The sequence below is a fragment of the Panulirus ornatus genome, chromosome 73, assembly GCF_036320965.1.
Source record: "Panulirus ornatus isolate Po-2019 chromosome 73, ASM3632096v1, whole genome shotgun sequence".
NCBI classification, from domain to species: Eukaryota; Metazoa; Arthropoda; class Malacostraca; order Decapoda; family Palinuridae; genus Panulirus; species Panulirus ornatus.
In genome coordinates this window covers 9,173,125-9,187,354 of record NC_092296.1, presented here as the reverse complement: position 1 = coordinate 9,187,354, position 14,230 = coordinate 9,173,125, and the positions used below count along the sequence as shown (strand labels likewise).

The following is a 14,230-nucleotide window of genomic DNA, read 5'->3' as shown; positions in this document are numbered from 1 at the left end:
TGTACCAAAATTTATAGGCAAAAATTGAACATGTTGAAATGTATATATATATATATATATATATATATATATATATATATATATATATATATATATCCTACACTAATATGAGACATGATGAGAAAGCACTTGTGAATAGTTCACCCTAAATTTCACTCATAACCAAAATCTTGTCATCATTCACATACGAGACTTAAACGATGTTAAGTCTTGGTCAATACGAAAGAGTAACCACGTGGTAGATGAATGACAGAAGCAGGTTAAAAACGCCCAATGGAAAGGTCCCTTCCCCTCCCCTTCCAAGTCCTCCAGATGGCATAAACGCACAGTGAAGGACCCCAGTCCAGAGGACATAAAACGTACAACAAGTAAGTGTCATATGGCAATGATATAGTGATGTGCACGCCGTCTGTAGTGTGGCATGATCAGGCTCCCCTTGCTTATCTAGTTTTACCTATTTCATTATCTTGCCTCTTCTTTCTTTTTTGGTCTGAGCGCTTGCTTTTCCAAGGGACTTCTTGACGGATCCCATAACTTAAAAAGCATGCAGTTATCATCCACCCAAGTTGACCAGATACCTAACCTACGTGGCTTGTACATACACGGACCACTGGCCCTGGCAGAGGAGTCTGGAATGCGAAGAAGCCAAACCTATCATCCCTCATTGTAAATACACCTGTTAGCCTCCTCCAGGACCAAGCTTGACGAGCAGCCGGATCGTGTATGGCTTTGGGATGATCTTGTACGCCTGAGGGAGAGTCGAGAGAGGTTTCGGCCTCCAAATTGAAAACACCCGAGACAGCCAAGTATAAGCGACAGGAAGGAGTCCTTAATATATACCCGAATCACTCGGACCAATCAGAAAGAGACAGATCTACCTGGAACCAATCGCCGTTTTACCACTACGAGCCCCAAAGGTCGTTTCAGGGTCACTACTGACAGCCCTAACCAGGGCAAGACATCGGGGAACCATGTGCCGCTTCTGTGAACAGCCATACATGTATGTGCTTTACATAAGCCAGTCTATATGATCGAGAAAAAGGTTCACGGACGCAAGGGCTGGAGTTTGATTCTACAGCAAAGACAATCGGTCGCGTAATTCTTCTACGAGAATTCCACCACTGGCTTCTACTACGAGTCGAGTCCTACCTACCCTTGCTATGAACACTCGCCAGCTTATTGATAATCTACCTGAGCACTACATGAGAATACATGGACGAGTTAAGTATATCAATAAGAAACCAACAAACGCTGAAATAGGTCACTATATATATACATATATATATATATATATATATATATATATATATATATATATATATATATATATATATATGGTTGAACCATTGTGTGACATTCATTTTTTTCATTCATTTCAAGCTAGAAGTTTCAGTTTTCTAAATTGTTTCTTACATTTTTTCATATGTATATATATGTATGTGTGTGTGTGTGTATATGTGCGTATGTATGTGTATGTGTGTGTATGTGTATATGTATATATATATGTATATTATCCCTGGGGATAGGGGTGAAAGAATACTTCCCACGTATTCCTCGCGTGTCGTAGAAAGCGACTAGAGGGGACGGGAGCGGGGGGCCAGAAATCCTCCCCTCCTTGTATTAACTTTCTAAAATGGGAAACAGAAGAAGGAGTCACGCGGGGAGTGCTCATCCTCCTCGAAGGCTCAGAGTGGGGTGCCTAAATGTGTGTGGATGTAACCAAGATGTGAAAAAAGGAGAGATAGGTAGTATGTTTGAGGAAAGGAACCTGGATGTTTTGGCTCTGAGTGAAACGAAGCTCAAGGGTAAAGGGGAAGAGTGGTTTGGGAATGTCTGGGGAGTAAAGTCAGGGGTTAGTGAGAGGACAAGAGCAAGGGAAGGAGTAGCAATACTCCTGAAACAGGAGTTGTGGGAGTATGTGATAGAGTGTAAGAAAGTAAATTCTCGATTAATATGGGTAAAACTGAAAGTTGATGGAGAGAGGTGGGTGATTATTGGTGCATATGCACCTGGGCATGAGAAGAAAGATCAAGAGAGGCAAGTGTTTTGGGAGCAGCTGAATGAGTGTGTTAGTGGTTTTGATGCACGAGACCGGGTTATAGTGATGGGTGATTTGAATGCAAAGGTGAGTAATGTGGCAGTTGAGGGAATAATTGGTATACATGGGGTGTTCAGTGTTGTAAATGGAAATGGTGAAGAGCTTGTAGATTTATGTGCTGAAAAAGGACTGATGATTGGGAATACCTGGTTTAAAAAGCGAGATATACATAAGTATACTTATGTAAGTAGGAGAGATGGCCAGAGAGCGTTATTGGATTACGTGTTAATTGACAGGCGTGCGAAAGAGAGACTTTTGGATGTTAATGTGCTGAGAGGTGCAACTGGAGGGATGTCTGATCATTATCTTGTGGAGGCTAAGGTGAAGATTTGTATGGGTTTTCAGAAAAAAAGAGTGAATGTTGGGGTGAAGAGGGTGGTGAGAGTAAGTGAGCTTGGGAAGGAGACCTGTGTGAGGAAGTACCAGGAGAGACTGAGTACAGAATGGAAAAAGGTGAGAACAATGGAAGTAAGGGGAGTGGGGGAGGAATGGGATGTATTTAGGGAATCAGTGATGGATTGCGCAAAAGATGCTTGTGGCATGAGAAGAGTGGGAGGTGGGTTGATTAGAAAGGGTAGTGAGTGGTGGGATGAAGAAGTAAGAGTATTAGTGAAAGAGAAGAGAGAGGCATTTGGACGATTTTTGCAGGGAAAAAATGCAATTGAGTGGGAGATGTATAAAAGAAAGAGACAGGAGGTCAAGAGAAAGGTGCAAGAGGTGAAAAAAAGGGCAAATGAGAGTTGGGGTGAGAGAGTATCATTAAATTTTAGGGAGAATAAAAAGATGTTCTGGAAGGAGGTAAATAAAGTGCGTAAGACAAGGGAGCAAATGGGAACTTCAGTGAAGGGCGCAAGTGGGGAGGTGATAACAAGTAGTGGTGATGTGAGAAGGAGATGGAGTGAGTATTTTGAAGGTTTGTTGAATGTGTTTGATGATAGAGTGGAAGATATAGGGTGTCTTGGTCGAGGTGGTGTGCAAAGTGAGAGGGTTAGGGAAAATGATTTGGTAAACAGAGAAGAGGTAGTGAAAGCTTTGCGGAAGATGAAAGCCGGCAAGGCAGCAGGTTTGGATGGTATTGCAGTGGAATTTATTAAAAAAGGGGGTGACTGTATTGTTGACTGGTTGGTAAGGTTATTTAATGTATGTATGACTCATGGTGAGGTGCCTGAGGATTGGCGGAATGCGTGCATAGTGCCATTGTACAAAGGCAAAGGGGATAAGAGTGAGTGCTCAAATTACAGAGGTATAAGTTTGTTGAGTATTCCTGGTAAATTATATGGGAGGGTATTGATTGAGAGGGTGAAGGCATGTACAGAGCATCAGATTGGGGAAGAGCAGTGTGGTTTCAGAAGTGGTAGAGGATGTATGGATCTGGTGTTTGCTTTGAAGAATGTATGTGAGAAATACTTAGAAAAGCAAATGGATTTGTATGTAGTATTTATGGATCTGGAGAAGGCATATGATAGAGTTGATAGAGATGCTCTGTGGAAGGTATTAAGAATATATGGTGTGGGAGGAAAGTTGTTAGAAGCAGTGAAAAGTTTTTATCGAGGATGTAAGGCATGTGTACGTGTAGGAAGAGAGGAAAGTGATTGGTTCTCAGTGAATGTAGGTTTGCGGCAGGGGTGTGTGATGTCTCCATGGTTGTTTAATTTGTTTATGGATGGGGTTGTTAGGGAGGTAAATGCAAGAGTTTTGGAAAGAGGGGCAAGTATGAAGTCTGTTGGGGATGAGAGAGCTTGGGAAGTGAGTCAGTTGTTGTTCGCTGATGATACAGCGCTGGTGGCTGATTCATGTGAGAAACTGCAGAAGCTGGTGACTGAGTTTGGTAAAGTGTGTGGAAGAAGAAAGTTAAGAGTAAATGTGAATAAGAGCAAGGTTATTAGGTACAGTAGGGTTGAGGGTCAAGTCAATTGGGAGGTGAGTTTGAATGGAGAAAAACTGGAGGAAGTGAAGTGTTTTAGATATCTGGGAGTGGATCTGGCAGCGGATGGAACCATGGAAGCGGAAGTGGATCATAGGGTGGGGGAGGGGGCGAAAATCTGGGGGCCTTGAAGAATGTGTGGAAGTCGAGAACATTATCTCGGAAAGCAAAAATGGGTATGTTTGAAGGAATAGTGGTTCCAACAATGTTGTATGGTTGCGAGGCGTGGGCTATGGATAGAGTTGTGCGCAGGAGGATGGATGTGCTGGAAATGAGATGTTTGAGGACAATGTGTGGTGTGAGGTGGTTTGATCGAGTGAGTAACGTAAGGGTAAGAGAGATGTGTGGAAATAAAAAGAGCGTGGTTGAGAGAGCAGAAGAGGGTGTTTTGAAGTGGTTTGGGCACATGGAGAGGATGAGTGAGGAAAGATTGACCAAGAGGATATATGTGTCGGAGGTGGAGGGAACGAGGAGAAGAGGGAGACCAAATTGGAGGTGGAAAGATGGAGTGAAAAAGATTTTGTGTGATCGGGGCCTGAACATGCAGGAGGGTGAAAGGAGGGCAAGGAATAGAGTGAATTGGAGCGATGTGGTATACCGGGGTTGACGTGCTGTCAGTGGATTGAATCAAGGCATGTGAAGCGTCTGGGGTAAACCATGGAAAGCTGTGTAGGTATGTTTATTTGCGTGTGTGGACGTATGTATATACATGTGTATGGGGGGGGGGTTGGGCCATTTCTTTCGTCTGTTTCCTTGCGCTACCTCGCAAACGCGGGAGACAGCGACAAAGTATAATAAAAAAAAAAAAAAAAAAAAATATATATATATATATATATATATATATATATATATATATATATATATATATATATATATATATCGTTTTCTCAAGTACCAGCAGCAACATGGATGTCTTATACAAGGCACACCGAGGTTCGAACCGAGAACATGTTATTTCGTATTCCACAACGAGCATGCGTCTCTTGAATTTCTTGCATGGAAAGTGAACACATCCCTTCACGTTATGGCCTTTCACGTCACCTGTTCCAAAACTCCTGTTCCTTATGGGAGAGGGAGGAGATCGTATTCTTCATCACTGTTATCATCAATACTAATGCCTTGCTGTGTCCTTACTGGATGGCACATTTTTTTGCACGACAGCAGCCTCGGTTTACTCCTCTTGCGCACCAGGAGAGACAGATGCGCCAGCTATACACCAGTTAAATATTCTACACTTTTGCCTAGTTCACAATGGCTGTAAATCACATGTCTCAACTTCTTTTCTCGAAACATTAACTTGAGGATATACAACCTTTTCCCTTTTTTTTCCCCCCCCTAGTAATATCCCAACACTGTTCATTTTCCAGTTTGGTTCAGCGATGATGACTTTAATCATAACACATGTATCGAAATGCGCACACTTATATTCCATGTGTCAAAACAGAGCGGAACACAAGCTTTGCCAGTACTTTGTACTATCCCTCATTTACTTGATAATATTTATACCTTACCCTCACCTCAACAATAGTGACAACTTACCCTCACTTCTTGGGAAAATATTTACATTAACCCTCATTTCAACAATGTTTATGACGAACCCTCACTTTTACAATAGTTACAACCATGGAAGCAAGAGCTGAAACTAAAACCACGACAGATGTTCGTGAAATTAAACAATGTTATTTATCATCACTTCATCATGTACACAGGAACCTTTTTTTTATAATGCCATGTAATATCACTCGTCATCCCATGCTTCTAAATATCTAAGAGTCTTTCCGTTGGCCATATTCAAGCTACACACGTACGTACACACAGACATACATACATACGTATATACATATAACATGCTTCTAATATCCCAGAGTCTTTCCGTTGGCCATATTCAAGCTACACACATACGTACACACAGACATACGTACATACGTATATACATATAACATGCTTCTAATATCCTAGAGTCTTTCCGTTGGCCATATTCAAGCTACACACGTACGTACACACGGACATACGTACATACGTATATACATATAACATGCTTCTAATATCCCAGAGTCTTTCCGTTGGCCATATTCAAGCTACACACAGACGTACACACAGACATACGTACATACGTATATACATATAACATGCTTCTAAATATCTAAGAGTCTTTCCATTGGCCATATTCAAGCTACACACATACGTACACACAGAGAAATACGTACCAACGATAAACATGCTTCTATATCCCAGGTCTCCGTGGCCATATTCAAGCTACACACAGACGTACACACGGACATACGTACATACGTATATACATATAACATACACGGGGTTCTGCTCACAAAGTTTCGAGACACTGGATAATGAGGGAGGGTGTTCTAGCGGGTGTATTTTGCATGCTTGGAGCCTGGACATACTAAAATAGAGCTTTTTTTATTTCACATTAAGATTTTTCAAAAGTAATTGGTACTGTGATCTTTCATCTAAGTTCCCTTTGTGATTTCAATGAAGGCTTTTTATTTTGTTGTTGTTACTAGATACGTAGTCATTCATCACAAAGTTAAGCAAACGACTAATAAGTTTATTGAACTATTCAACTTGGCTCTGAAATAGAGCTTTTCTTTGTTGTTTGTCCCCATTATACATATAGTCCCCGCCCCCTCTCTCTCTCTATCTATCTATCTATCTATCTATCTATCTATCTATCTATCTATCTATCTCTCCTCTGCGCTACACTCAGTAGCAGGGACAGGATGGTCTCCTCTGAGACGCGAGGTTCTTTGACGGAGGCTGTGCGCGCATTCGTCCAGGACGCACCCACGCCAAAGGTGACACCTCCCTCCCCCTATCTATCTTATATCTATCTATCTCTCTCCCTCCCTCTTAAGCAATCCCAGCAACCTCTCCCCCCAATAAACCCTCCTCCCCACAAAGGGCTCCCTCCGCTGATCCTTCCCTTCTGGCCCACAGTCGACCCAGCGTCCAGGGACGAGGGACGCGACCAGCTCTCGCGTCAGAACAGCCGGGCGTCCGTGAGGTCCGAGTTTCCGGGAATGTGGACGGACGACGGCAAGTATCTAACATCAGGTGGGTGACGGAGGATGAGATATACTATATATCAGGTGGGTGACGGGGCATGAAATATACCATATATCTAACATCAGGTGGGTGACGGAGGATGAGATATACCATATATCTAACATCAGGTGGGTGACGGAGGATGAAATATACCATATATCTAACATCAGGTGGGTGACGGGGGATGAAATATACCATATACCTAACATCAGGTGGGTGACGGAGGATGAGATATACCATATATCTAACATCAGGTGGGTGACGGAGGATGAGATATACCATATATCTAACATCAGGTGGGTGACGGGGGATGAAATATACCATATATCTAACATCAGGTGGGTGACGGAGGATGAAATATACCATATATCTAACATCAGGTGGGTGACGGAGGATGAAATATACCATATATCTAACATCAGGTGGGTGACGGGGGATGAAATATACCATATACCTAACATCAGGTGGGTGACGGAGGATGAGATATACCATATATCTAACATCAGGTGGGTGACGGAGGATGAGATATACCATATATCTAACATCAGGTGGGTGACGGGGGATGAAATATACCATATATCTAACATCAGGTGGGTGACGGGGGATGAAATATACTATATATCTAACATCAGGTGGGTGACGGAGGATGAGATATACCATATATCTAACATCAGGTGGGTGACGGAGGATGAAATATACCATATATCTAACATCATATACGATATAGACCTGATTGATGAACTTGCTAATTGACAAAAGGTATATAAGGAAAGGTATGAAGAGATATAAGGGAAAAAATAATGGAGAAATTATAACAGGAATGTATGTGTCAACTGTACGTTAATTTTTGGGTATGTGGTACGATGACCCCCCAACCTCACTACTCTGTTCCAGCGCTGGGCGACGCCTTGATCAGGGGGTTATCCGAGGTCAACGAGGCACGACCTCCTGACCCCATCTCCTACCTGGCCTGCTGCCTCTACACCTACAGGTACACTACAAATGACAAGGAGGCCAAGGTGAGATCCCACGTTCAATATAGCCTTTCTAGATGATGTAAAAAGAGATGGTGACATTGTGTCAATGTTCTGTCCTCAAATACGGTTCTCATTTGAAGTACTATGTAGAAAATACTAGTCGTTAGCATATGTAGAAATGAGAAAGTCATCTTCTCTAAATAGCGGGAGAAGTTATCTTAGCGGTGTATGGCGAGGGTCGGCTGGAAACACAGAGCCAATCATGCCCAAGTTAGGGTCGTCAAGTTACTAAATAGCTGTTGGAATGTATCTGACGGACGCGTAGGTGATGCCACATTGGCCACCTTCTGGAACAGTGCAAGACGACAGTAAAATATGTCACCTTAAGAGTCCACATATGTGGCCGAGTCTCGACCTGGGAGAGTGTGGTGTTTATCCCAACTGCAAGGGAACGGACAGACCGACCTCACAACATCGACCACAGAATTCGTGGAGACCCAGTGTCTGCTGCAGCGTACCGCCTCGCTCTGGGAGAGAAAGCAATCAAGCTTTGGTTGGTAAAGTCGATGGGTCGATATGACGTTCAGACACAGATTCCTTGGCCAAGTATGAGGACGGGACAACACCTCCTCCTCCTCCTATCACATGGGAGGAGGAAGAAGAAGCAGCCTCGGTCCCATCTCTCTCAAAATCTCTCTCTCTCTCTCTCTCTCTCTCTCTCTCTCTCTCTCTCTCTCTCTCTCTCTCTCTCTCTCTCTCTCTCGCCCCCAGTCCGCCAGCACGGCAATAGTTCAGTTCATGACCCCACCGTCCTGTCCACGACGTACCGAGACAAAGATTTATACAGATGCGGTCAAATTGCCGATGACCTTGTTATCTGCAGAAGGTAACCCACGTTCGTAGACCATCTGGTCTTGTTCATTGGTCCTTCCCGCGTACCGTCCTTCAGCAGATAACGCCGTCATAGACCACCAGGTCCTATGTTACCTAACTTTACCCATCCATGTAAACTATGATGAAGAATGTCGATGTTCACTACCGCTATTCCTGTCTCCCTGCCCCACGCCATACACCGCGAGGCGTAGCGTCTCGCGCTATACTTGCCGAGTGGCGCAGAGCCACGTATGTGAACCTGAACGCCCTGGACCCGCAGGCTGAGGCGACCATGATGGGCAGCTCGGGGTCGAACAGGTCTGGCCAGTCGACCATAGCCATGCAGACGGCCCAGGACAACACAGGCGGAACGGACGCCATACCAACCCCACAGACCAGGGTAGGTGTCTCCCACTCACAATTACCCACGTAACTTGCACCCACGTATACCATCGTTCATATATTGCCTCTCAGAGCAGGAGGGTGTCTTGTGTTGATGTTAGAAGCAAAGGTTGTCTCCTGTGTTAATGTTAGGTTGTCTCCTGTGTTAATGTTAGGAGCAAAGGTTGTCTCCTGTGTTAATGTTAGGAGCAAAGGTTGTCTCCTGTGTTAATGTTAGGAGCAAAGGTTGTCTCCTGTGTTAATGTTAGGTTGTCTCCTGTGTTAATGTTAGGAGCAAAGGTTGTCTCCTGTGTTAATGTTAGGAGCAAAGGTTGTCTCCTGTGTTAATGTTAGGAGCAAAGGTTGTCTCCTGTGTTAATGTTAGGTTGTCTCCTGTGTTAATGTTAGGAGCAAAGGTTGTCTCCTGTGTTAATGTTAGGAGCAAAGGTTGTCTCCTGTGTTAATGTTAGGTTGCCTCCAGTGTTAATGTTAGGTTGTCTCCTGTGTTAATGTTAGGAGCAAAGGTTGTCTCCTGTGTTAATGTTAGGTTGTCTCCTGTGTTAACGTAGTCGTACACACATTTCTTCCTGGTTGTACTGATAACCGACACTTGGCTCAGCCACGGGAGAGAGTGAATAACCACGAGACAGATGATGCAACTAGAATAAATACATATAATTTACATATATTTACATATAATTTACATATATGTCAGCCTTGACGAGCCACCGTGTTCCAGTGACCCTTCTTGACCCCTCCACCTCATCCCATCAGGACAAGAGCGGCCAGAGTGTCCTGCACTTCGCCGCCTCCCGCCCCCACGGCCGGTCTGCCTTCTACAGGCTCATCTCGGAGTCCGGGTGCTCGCTGGCGGACCGGGACGACGTCTACCGGACGCCCAGGGACGTGGCCGAGGAACATCACCTCCTGGAGAACGTCTCGGCCATCGACAGGTGGATCATGGACCTGGCCAGGCACGGTGAGTGGGCCTGGGAGAGGGGAAGTGGCCTGGCCAAGGGAAGTGGGGGGGTTGCAGGGAGAGGAGAAGTGGCCTGGCCAAGGGAAGTGGGGGGGGGGGGTTTGCAGGGAGAGGAGAAGTGGCCTGGCCAAGGGAAGTGGAGGGAGGGGTTGCAGGGAGAGGGGAAGCGGACTGGCCAAGGGAAGTGGGGGGGTTGCAGGGAGAGGGGAAGTGGCCTGGCCAAGGGAAGTGGGGGGGTTGCAGGGAGAGGGGAAGCGGACTGGCCAAGGGAAGTGGGGGGGTTGCAGGGAGAGGGGAAGTGGCCTGGCCAAGGGAAGTGGGAGGGTTGCAGGGAGAGGGGAAGTGGCCTGGCCAAGGGAAGTGGGAGGGTTGCAGGGAGAGATGAAGCGGACTGGCCAGGCTAGACGTGGGTAGAGGAATTACAGCAAAAAAAAAAAAATAATAAAAAATGAAGGGGACTCCAGAAGTAAAACTTGAAATCAAAACTAAAAAAATGAAAAAACTTGTCATAACGTACCTCATCATAGAGCAATCCCAACACACCTTACCCTACTCCATCACAACAATCGTACCCAAGATAAAAAAAAGAAAAAAAAGAAAAAAGGAAAATCCTTAGAAAACGTAATTATAAACAGGTCCAATACTCTATTTGCCCGCAAAGTAACCTGTAGGAGGACAGGCTTGCAGGGTGACTGTAATCATTTACCAATGGGACATGCAAGATGATGTGCCAATACAATACAATGACTCTCTCTCTCTCTCTCTCTCTCTCTCTCTCTCTCTCTCTCTCTCTCTCTCTCTCTCTCTGTCTGTCTATATATATATCTGTCTGTCTATCTATCTATTCTCTCTCTCTCTCTCTCTCTCTCTCTCTCTCTCTCTCTCTCTCTCTCTCTCTCTCTCTGTCTATATATATATATCTGTCTGTCTGTCTATCTACTCTCTCCCTCTCTCTCTCTCTCTCTCTCTCTCTCTCTCTCTCTCTCTCTCTCTCTCTCTCTCTCTCTCAGGTAAATGGAGGGAGTTGGAGAAGCTGCAGATCGAGGGCTACGACCATCTGCTGGACGTGCAGGACGAGGAGGGCAACAACATCCTGCAGGTCGCCGAGGAACATGGCCAGGAAAAGACGGTCGACTTCCTGCGAGGCTCACTAAACTTCGAGGTACATTAGATAGATAGATAGATTGATAGACAGATAGGAGAGAGAGAGAGAGAGAGAGAGAGAGAGAGAGAGAGAGAGAGAGAGAGAGAGAGAGAGAGAGAGAGAATAGATAGATAGACAGACAGTCATATATATATATATATATATATATATATATATATATATATATATATATATATATATATATATATATATATATATATATACATAGAGAGAGAGAGAGAGAGAGAGAGAGAGAGAGAGAGAGAGAGAGAGAGAGAGAGAGAGAGAATAGATAGATAGACAGACAGACATATATATATATATATATAGAGAGAGAGAGAGAGAGAGAGAGAGAGAGAGAGAGAGAGAGAGAGAGAGAGAGAGAGACTGGTACATACATACATACAGACAGACACTAGGTGATATAATCATGCACACATTTTCATGATGTGTGTCTATAGATTCCAATTATTCGTCTTCGCATGATACTGAAAGGTAATTAGCGAATGACTGACGTGTACGGGAGTGAGGGGATATCAAACATGAATCACCTGCGTGTAGTAAAAGGCGACTATTTCACTTACGTACGGAAGGGTTTTCAAAAAGTTTTTAACTTTGGATTACAGAAAGAAAAAAAAACTTTGGCCCGTCTTGCCCTCACCACATTACCTCCTGCCTTCCCACGTGCCAAGTCGACCCACTTTTCCTCCCTCCCTCCCTCCCTCTCGCGCGCCTCTCCCTCCCTCCCTCCCTCCCCGATCTCATCTCTTACCCTCCGTCATGCCAAGTCGACCCACTTTTCCTCCCTCCCTCCCTCCCTCTCGCGCGCCTCTCCCTCCCTCCCTCCCCGATCTCATCTCTTACCCTCCGTCATGCCAGGTCGACCCACTTTCCCCTCCCTCCCTCCCTCCCTCTCGCGCGCCTCTCCCTCCATCCCTCCCCGATCTCATCTCTTACTCTCCGTCATGCCAAGTCGACCCACTTTCCCCTCCCTCCCTCCCTCCCTCTCGCGCGCCTCTCCCTCCCTCCCTCCCTCCCTCCCTCCCCGATCTCATCTCTTACCCTCCGTCATGCCAAGTCGACCCACTTTTCCCTCCCTCCCTCCCTCCCTCTCGCGCGGCTCTCCCTCCCTCCCTCCCTCCCCGATCTCATCTCTTACCCTCCGTCATGCCAAGTCGACACACTTTCCCCTCCCTCCCTCCCTCCCTCTCGCGCGCCTCTCCCTCCGTCCCTCCCTCCCCGATCTCATCTCTCTTACCCTCCGTCTCCTCTCTCTCTCTCCTGCAGGAGAAGCGGGAGTGGCTGCACAAGGCCATACGCGTGGGGTCGCTGCCGCACGTGCAGTACATCGCCGACAACCTGGACATCGCCCGGGCCAAGGACGCCCGCGGCCGGACCGCCCTCCACCTGGCCACGCTCTGCGAGGAGAAGGAAATCATGGAGTTCCTCACACGCCAGTACCCGCAGCTCCTCATGATTGGCGATAATGTGAGTGGAGGAGGCCAGGGGGTGTCACTGACGAAGTTGATCACTAGGGATTGGGGAGTGGGGATTGGGGATTAGCGAGTCCTGGGGTATAGGACAGGAGTTGGCGAGTCCTGGGGGATTAGGACAGGTTACAGAGCGCTGGGGGAGTGGGGTTGGGGGTTATATACAACACATATTAGTAAGGAGAGCGAAGGTCAGGATTAGAACCAATCCTTTTTTTCAGATCCTGAAAAACTGGTGATTAGCTAAGCCTTTTAAGGAAGACATTGCCTCATTCATAGGTGACTCGCCTAAAGTTCCACCACCACCAGTGCGATAAGACATGTTCACTTTTCCCGGGGTCAGCTGGAGCGGTCGCCGCTACACTACGCCATGGCCGTGGAGGGCGTGGACCAAGTGGCCAAGGTGCTGGTCCAGGCCGGGGCCAAGAGGACGGTCAAGGATCTGGTGAGTGGCCCACCTTCAGGTACGAAGGGGTGAGGGAGGGAGGGAGGGAGGCCAAGGTGGGAGAGACATGGAGAAGGGATCTTGTGGGTAATAATATATACAGGCACCGAGGACGGAACGGAAAATTTAACATCCGAGTCTACTTCTACTACTCCTACTACTACTACTTCTACTTTCAATACTACGACTACCAGTAATACGACTATCATTATGTTTTCAGCATGTATCTTTCATTATATATATATATATATATATATATATATATATATATATATATATATATATATATATATATATATATATATATATAATATATATATATATATATATATATATATATATATATATATATATATATATATATATATATATATATATATATATATATATATATATATATATATATATAATAAATATATATATATGATATATATATATATATATATATATATATATATATATATATATATATATATATATATATATATATATATATATATATATATATGCGTGTAATGCATGTTTATCTTCGTCCACCTCTTAAGTGAGAATCACAGATGTTTTGTGTATTAACCAGCCTGAATAACAGGTGTGAGAGTATCCAGATAATTACAACACATTAAACATGTGATATAAACGTGTGTGTCAAGCATGTCTCTTACCCCCACAGGTGTTGTGAAAACTGTTGATGTGGTGTGTGCGTGTGTATTGTGTGTCCCTCTTCCCTAAATTATAAATGCTTCTGTTTACACCCTCCTGTAAACACATTACTTATTTACAAAACCTCCTCTGCTGGATACATTTATTGCCATTACCTATTGCCACTCATACTAACACTCTGATGACCCTGCTATTC

General features: G+C 44.8%; 1 protein-coding gene across 3 annotated transcripts in view; it reads left to right on the top strand.

Moving 5' to 3' along the window:
* Positions 1–14,230, top strand: part of LOC139748307 (uncharacterized) — a 107,934-nt gene that overhangs the window by 90,236 nt on the left and 3,468 nt on the right. For all 3 annotated transcript variants that reach the window (XM_071661309.1, XM_071661308.1, XM_071661307.1), the window contains exons 20-26: positions 6,978–7,094; positions 7,980–8,104; positions 9,216–9,335; positions 10,091–10,295; positions 11,306–11,457; positions 12,727–12,927; positions 13,273–13,374. In XM_071661309.1, the coding sequence (XP_071517410.1) occupies positions 6,978–7,094; positions 7,980–8,104; positions 9,216–9,335; positions 10,091–10,295; positions 11,306–11,457; positions 12,727–12,927; positions 13,273–13,374 (1,022 nt within the window). The remainder of the gene's footprint in view (positions 1–6,977; positions 7,095–7,979; positions 8,105–9,215; positions 9,336–10,090; positions 10,296–11,305; positions 11,458–12,726; positions 12,928–13,272; positions 13,375–14,230) is intronic.